This window comes from Gastrolobium bilobum, unplaced genomic scaffold, assembly GCF_033153095.1.
Source record: "Gastrolobium bilobum isolate Gb01-03AN ecotype WA unplaced genomic scaffold, APGP_CSIRO_Gbil_v1 utg24877, whole genome shotgun sequence".
Lineage (NCBI taxonomy): Eukaryota > Viridiplantae > Streptophyta > Magnoliopsida > Fabales > Fabaceae > Gastrolobium > Gastrolobium bilobum.
The window spans coordinates 1387-9889 of NW_026896071.1; the positions used below are offsets into that span (position 1 = coordinate 1387).

An 8503-nucleotide genomic window follows, 5' to 3' on the forward strand; every position below is an offset into this window, starting at 1 on the left:
GACACCGAAATCGTTTGTACCTTCAACTGAAGACGAAAATGAGGTTATCTGAAATTATATGCATATATTCTACATTTTTTTTTTGGTAAATATATTCTACATTTTGAATTCCAATAAATTTGTGTTCAAATATGATTATTGTCATATTTATGCTATTTTTTTCTTGTTTTTGTTAAAAAGGATCACGCTCTGTCCCCACCGCCGCCTCCATATTATGGTCCACCGCCGCCTGTCATCCAGGATCTTGTTCCACGGTGGGGGGGAGAAAGATCTCGTGGACAATCATATATGGGTACGACCGACCATCGATGGCAGCAAGTAAGTACAAAAATTGTTAATGGTTGTTATGTTAATTTTTCAATAAACTTTCATGTAAATGTTGATAATAATTTAGATGCATTGGTCAATATAATCACATTACAATGTATTTCAGCTTTGAACCATGTGATGTAGTGCGCAAAATGTGGACAATAATCAAGCGCAACTATGACGGTCCATACCCTACATATAAAGCAGTTCCAACCAATGTCAAGGAGAACTGGTTGAACACATTGATGGTAATGGTTTCCCTTTAAATCTGACCATATTACCATATTAATAGTTATGTATGATTCAAGGTTGTCAAGTTAATGTTGATATTTTTACTAACTTGTCTTTCTTGTCGTGTTTCATCCTTGTAGGAAAATTATAAATGCTTGCCGGATGACCAATATCTTTTTGATAAAGCATACAAGATCAAAGCCACTGACATAATCAAAAATCACTTGAATTTGATAAGAAAAGGAAAGGGCGATATGTCTTGGATGAGACAAGATGTTCTTGATGGTTTGAAGGTTCACTGGTCTAATGAAAAATGGAAGAAAATGTCTGAAGCAAATACGAGGAACAGGTCCAAATTTGATGGACCTTCACATTCTGGAGGTTCACTTCCATTTACTGAGCATGCAAGGCGGTTGGTAAGAATACTAATAATTGCATATGCATGTAGATTAAATAAATGGTAAGCCTTTTTTTATACTCACCGTATTATGTACTTATTGTTTTATGAATTGATATCACGCAGTTGGCAGATGGGATCACGGATCTGTCCGCCGTGGATTGGGCTGTATTCAAGCATACACACACATCTAAAGATGATCGTGACAGGTGGTGCAATGACAAGGCAAAGGCAAAAGCTGTGAGTAATATTTATTTTTACACCAAATGTTTACTTTAGAAACCTGATTAGTTTCAGTGTACATGACTTTAACACATCAATACTTTCTATGTAAATTTTAGGATGTCTTTACGAGACTTAGGGAAGAGAGAGACAGCCAAGTCACTCTAGGAGTGGATGCTAGCAGTGTTGCCTCAGATAATGATTTAATCTTGCAGGCAGCTGGTGGGGTTAACAGTAAAGGACGGGTATACGATTTAGGTACACGAGGAGGAGTATATAAGCAATCTCGATATATCAATAGGCTACCATTTGGAGTGTCGCAGCAGGAGAATGACAGGATGTGCACATTGATTCTACAATTGCAGGGTACAGTTGCACAGCAAGAGGAGAAGGCTACACAGCAGCAGAAAAAGGTTGACAAACAGGATAGTGTAATGCCTATGATGCAGAGGCGAATGGACACCATGGAGAAGCTTTTGCGAAGGGTTCCTGTGAAATTATTAGATACTGAGGATGACGATGAGACTCAGCCCCCGTCTCAGGACCTAGGTGATGACCACGATCATGCAGGTCATCCACCAGCATGACTTTTGTATCTTTGTTGGATGTATATGATAGGGACTATTGTCCATAGACTATTTTGATTAGTATATGACAGGGACTTTTGTATTTGTATGTCCCTGTTTGATTAGTATATGTCTTGGACATTTATATATGTATGTCCCTTTTGATTAGTATATGACAGGGGACTTTTGTATATGTATGTCCCTTTTGATTAGCATATGTCTTGGACATTTTTAGATATAGTACTCTTTTGATTAGTATATGATACGGACTTTTGTATATGTATGTCCCTATTGATTACTATATGTCTTGGACATTTATATATATAGGACTCTTTTGATTTGTATATGACAGGGGACTTTTGTATATGTATGTCCATTTTGATTAGCATATGTCTTGGACATTTTTAGATACTCTTTTGATTAGTATATGACAGGGACTTTTGTATATGTATGTCCCTGTTTGATTAGTATATGTCTTGGACATTTATACATATAGGACTCTTTTGATTTGTATATGACAGGGGACTTTTGTATATGTATGTCCATTTTGATTAGCATATGTCTTGGACATTTTTAGATACTCTTTTGATTAGTATATGATAGGGACTTTTGTATATGTATGTCCCTATTGATTAGTATATGTCTTGGACATTTATATATATAAGTCTGTTTTGATTAGTATATGACAGGAATTTTTGTACACATAATTATATTAAAATCATATAATTGTGGTATGTTACTTTAATTATATTTGTTTATCAGGTGTGAAACATAAATTGATATTAATTTTGTAGAGAAAAAAATAATCAAAACATTTTTATGAATTTTTTGTAGAAAATTTTCGACGGAATTGTTTTCCATCGAAAATTATTAAAATATTTTTCGACAGAATTTCATTCATTTTTCGTCGAAAATTTTCGACGGAATTTCATTCAATTTCCGTCGAAAAATTTCGACAGAATTTATTTTCCGTCGAAAATCATTAAAAGATTTTTCGACGGAATTTCATTCAATTTCCATTGAAAAATTTCGACAGAATTTATTTTCCGTCGAAAATTATTAAAAGATTTTTTGACGGAATTTCTTTTATTTTCCGTCGAAAAATTTCGACAGAATTTATTTTCCGTTGAAATTTTCCACAGAAATTCGACAGAAATAATTTCCGTCGAATTTTTTCAACGGAATTAGAGATTCCGTCGAAAAATTTGTTACCTACGAAGACTTATTCGACGGCTTCTTTTCCGTCGAAAATGTCATTTTCGACGGAATTTTTCCGTCGAAAAAAATGCATTTTCTAGTAGTGTCTTTTTTTGTTGAATTGTTGCCATCAAAACTTCTAAAAATGTTCTACAGTGCGCTTTAATTGGAGATAACCACCATCAACCGTTTGCTTTAGGAAAGTTATTTGAATAATCAAATTTGCTGAAATAATTTGCGGAAAATTGTTTTTAAGGGTTATTTGATTATATAAAAACAATGAGTAACTGATAAATATTAAATACATAGGAACTTCATTAAATTTATAATTCATTTGATGTTAATAATCTTTATTGCATAATGTTACCAAAACACAATTCCTTTTTTTGCTTATAATGTGTGCTTTTGACTTTTCGTATATTTTTCTCCAGGCATTAAAGGTTGGAAAGAGAATACTTTCCCTTTCAACATTTCCAGAGGACTAGACTTCAAGATAAACCGCAATGTGCATTTTTGTAGGTCGGGAGCTTCTAATGAGATAATAAAGTAGTGATTTTAGGACATTCCACATACATATAAAGGATTCGCATTAGGACTTTCTGTCAGTGTTTAAAAATGGTGATAGGCATTCATTTGTACTTCCAAAAAGAGATTAATTCAAAATACAAAACTACTTAGTTATGCACCCCAACAAGCTCTGAGGCAACTAGTAAAAATGCAAAATATCATATTTGATTTACTTATAAAATATAGTACTAGGATAATATCTGAATCTCATCAGGGTCATATTTCGTATGTCATTCCAACCTTGAGAAGTCTCTTGTGAGGGATTTCCATTGATTTATACCCTTGCCGAAAATTCTTTCTAAGGAAGCTATATGCATAGTTGACAACAATCTTATTGAAGATGGATGATTTTGGGTCTGCCACAACCTCTGCTTCCCCTAGCAGATACACCACACCCTTCTCCATTGCCTTCTCTATAAATTCTATCTCATTTTCAACTCCCTCAATGGGTGGGGTAGTGACAATGGATGACTTGGCCACAACCAATGATTGAATGGAATCTGAAGAGGCACGAGACACATCTAGTGCACCTTGGTCTGGGATAATAGTGGAACCTTGTGGTACCATCTCACACTCATTGTTGTTAGGAATAGGTACTTGTTCAGTTGTTGTTGTTGTTCCCTCAATCTCATGCATAAAGCTCTCTTGTCGAATATATTCCTTAAGGTGATGCACTAACTGGGACTCAAACTCAAGAGGATCCATAACAGCATCTTTGTAACCATACCTCACAACACAACGAAACATTCTGTATTCTCTCGGCTCCACTTGCCGAAACAAGAACCTCTCTTCCAATATAACTCTACTAATAGGAATTGCCTTAATGGAAACAAACACAACAACTGAATGGATGGATGGTATGCTGGCAATGAAGTGTGGGAATATAGGAGGGATGCCTTGTACGAGCTCAGAATAGAGAAGTCCAATTCCAGGAACACGATTAATACTTGGGTTGTTGGTCAGTTTTCTCAAATAATCAGTGGAAACCTTGTTCTTGAGTTCAAACATGTACCTTTCCTTGTGTACATAATGCCAGATTCCCATGACCATGGTCAAGAAGAGAGCAAATACAATAGGAAGAAAACCACCTTCGACGAATTTGGTTAGTTGTGCAGAAAAATAAACCAATTCAATGCAACTGAATGGCAAAAAGAATAGAGCAACCAGCCATATGCTTTTCTTCCGTATAACCAACATTATGAAGGAAACCAGGCATGTTGTGATCAACATATCACAAACTACCGCAATGCCTGCATCAAACATATGAGTTTGACACTTGTTATATATGCTGTGCTAATACAATAAAACTTAGAATTTTTTATGCTTATGTATAGATTTCTAGAAAAGGGGTTTATAAGCATAATTACCATATGCATGACTAATTTTTTCTGTGGTCTTGAAGGCAGCACTGACCACAATACATGCAACCATGAACATGTAGTTGACCTCAGGAATATACACCTGACCCATGTGCTTAGTAGAAGTATGCACAATCTTAACCCTTGGGAAACAACCCATACTTTGAGCCTGTGATATGATGGAAAATGCTCCTGAAATCATTGCCTGGCTTGCTATGATGGCAGCAGCAACGGCCACAACAAATGTTGGCCAATATAACTTGTCTATATGTTGCGTATTCACAATACAGGGGAAAAGGAAAAAGTTAACACCAATTAAACTTTTTATTAAATTAAAAGAGTTTTCAAATGTGTATTGACTAATCTATAAAAATTAATCAATTTACCAGGGATACATGCATAGAAAGAATTAGACACTTGGCCAGGGAACTTTCCTAGATATGCTGCTTGTCCGCAGTATGCAGCCAATATTGCAGGAAATGTTATGGAAGAGAAGCTAATCTGCAATGTATGTATGTTACAATCTCAGTTTAATTGTATTTCGGAATATATAGTTTTATTTTGTGAAAGAAAATCACCAATTTTGTTTTCTTTGTCATGATTTATTTATGTCTCCTTTTACATTAATTTTGATTTTTACAGAAGAATTGGATCACACATCTTGCAGAGACTCTCAGCCATGTGAGTTCTGCACATATTGTCCTGTTACGTAGACAGGGGAGACAATCATTAACCTATTGAGTTATTTGTATATTACGATTATGTATTTATTTACTTACTTGAATGGCTCGCACATTGAAGTGACCCAAGTCAGCAAACATGGCCTCAGAACCTATGATAATGCATAACTATATGTTACTGTTAGTTAGAATTAAAAAAATGATATATACAGCATAATTAATTAAAAAGATTAAAAGCATAGATGACTAGATTCGACTCACCTGTGGTGCACAAAAAGGCTCCACCTAGTGATATCCATCCTTGTTTACCATTCCGTTTGAAGTATTCAACTATATATTTTGGATTAAAAGCACGTAATACTCCAATGTCATGTGTGAATAAATTGTAGAGACCAATTCCTCCGTTCAATAAAAACCACATTAAGAGAATTGGAGCGAATGAAGAGCCTACTTTGTCAGTACCATATCGTTGCACAGAAAAAAGGAATATTAATATCACTACAGTGATCCCCACAACAGCATCTGAAAAATATGTAAAAGCTATATATGTTAAACATATTACATTCATGATAAACACAGCAAAAAAATTATATAGTAAAAAAAAAAGTATATTAAATCAAGTACCTTGACCTAACGACTTACTGATCCCGCTCACCGCAGAAAGAACTGCACATACATTTGAACAATATATATTTATGTCAAACTCTCCAACCAAGTCCTAATTTTGACTGATATAATGATATTTTCCTTTTATATCATTTTTTGTGCAAAAAGTTAAAAAAAAAATTCTTTTGTGATAATGTTGTTATTATAATTATACTAATAATAATTATTAATTTATTTAATATTATAAAATTAATCTTATGTGTAATCAAGAAGTTGTTCTAATAATAGTTTTGGTTTTGTTTTATTTTATTTTATTTTGTACTTAATGAATTTAATATCTAAAACTTATTAAATGAGTATACGAAAATGAAAGGTAGCTAATAATTAACCTGAAACTGATGGAGTAAGGATGCCATCTCCAATAACCATGGAAGTTCCCATAATGGTTACAAGTAAAAGCAGAACCCTTGCAATATGACTCTTCTCAAGCCTCTGCTTTAGCTTTTGTGTTCTTTTGAGCTTATTAGATGGTGTTTGGAGACTGTAATTAGAGAGCTCCTTGTCCTCTGGTTGTTCATTTGGAATCAAACTCAACTTCGCATTCCTACATATCAATGAATAGAGCGCAAACGCTCCACCTATTTAATGCAAAACAATCTTAAGTTATTCATTTTTCAATAAGGAAAATAATTTTTTACGTTGTAGAAAAATAATTATCTCGTATAATAAAAACAAAGTGAAACTTAGGGATAAAAACATAAAAAAATATAGAAGTGGACACACTTCTCTTTTGTATTCATTTTGTGTGCATTGAAAAAGAGAAATATAACTCTTTCAATAAAGTTATCAGTCACTTATTTCGAAAACAAACGCGTTTTCATTAATAGGAGGATAAGGACAAAATTCTACACAAGAATCAAAGCATACGAATCAGCTCTGAATTTTTGTTTACACCTAAAAATAATAAAACAAAATAATAAATAAAAGAGTTGAGTAAAAAGATTCATCTTACCATTGCCGTTGTCGTTAAACCGAAGTACGATGAAGACATATTTAAGCATGGGGAGGAGTATAATGGTGTAGATTATAATTGACAAGACTCCGAGAATGTCATCTTTGTGACGAACACCATTGTTGAAAGTGCTTTGGAACACATAAAGTGGAGATGTGCCAAGATCACCATATACTATGCCTATGCTTTGAAATGCTAAACTCAGAGTAGTCATCCAACCCAACTGTTCATCATCATCATCATTCACAAACTGTTACGAATATTTACATGTTGTATATATGTACCACAAAATTTGATTTTAAATAAAGTACATGATGTAATTTATGATCATTTAATCATATAATTTTTTTTCAGATATCATATATTATAACCTCATAAAAATAAGATATTATGCTTACCTTTTTCTCATATTTATTATACTTACTCTTCTCTAATATTATTATATTAGAATCTTAAAAACAAAAAGAAAGAATGAATATAAATATTTTTATATTAGAATCTCAATAATAAAAAGATAAAGAATGAAGATAATATGAAAAGGAGAGAGAAAGGATGAATATAAATTAATATTCTGATCTAATAGATTAAGTAAAGCAGGTATGAAAAAAATAGATATAATATCCTATCTTAAAATAATATTATATTTAACAAATATTTCGAATTAATTGAATTTTCAATGAATTGGTAGAGAGAAAAAAAAAAGGCAAAAAAAAAAAAAAAAAGGAAGACTAAAATGCAAGGTACAAGGTTGTAAGAGAGACCGTGGAGGAGTGGTTAGCATTCATGGAAACTCTTCCAGCTTCCAAATCGAGAGAGTCCATACGGCGAAGCTTTGGCCATGAAGGTTTTCGGTCTTTGAAGTTGTTTTCTGTTGTCTCCTTCAACGTTTTGGTGTCTCCTCCTTCCATGCCCTCACAATCTCCTTCTGAAGACATTTAATTTGAGGAATGCTTAAGAGTGTGATCACTTTTTTCAAAACAGAGATCCCTTGTTTTAATTGGTGTTATGCTTTGGTTTGCATTGGATTTTATAGCCACCCAATGCTACATCTTGGTACTCTCAGTTCATTATCATTAATTACACACTATCACTAGATAGAGGTTTACTTTAATATCTTTACTTACGGTGAAAACACCCGGTTGTTTCATAGCAGAGCGTGTCTTCTGATATTTTTTCTTAGTTCTTAAGAGAGTCATTTAATGTCATTTAATGAGTTTAATATTTTAATATACAAATACCTAATATGTATTTGACTTTGCACTCTTTTTTTAGTAAAGAATTAGCTCCTTTTTACTCTTTAGGAAAACGTAATCGAAATGTTTTCAAAAAGGCTTTGACTAATAGCTTAAATTAAAATA

At 33.2% G+C, this 8503-nt stretch overlaps 1 protein-coding gene across 1 annotated transcript; it reads right to left on the bottom strand.

Moving 5' to 3' along the window:
• Positions 1-3705: 3705 nt before the first annotated feature.
• On the bottom strand, positions 3706-8080 carry LOC133297637 (potassium transporter 5-like). The gene is made up of 9 exons (XM_061496804.1): positions 7907-8080; positions 7146-7368; positions 6523-6771; positions 6152-6193; positions 5789-6049; positions 5627-5679; positions 5234-5348; positions 4857-5111; positions 3706-4739 (listed from the first exon to the last, which is right to left on the bottom strand). Exons 1-9 carry the CDS (start codon positions 8078-8080, stop codon positions 3706-3708), a joined length of 2406 nt encoding a protein of 801 aa, XP_061352788.1.
• Between the last annotated feature and the right edge of the window lie 423 nt (positions 8081-8503).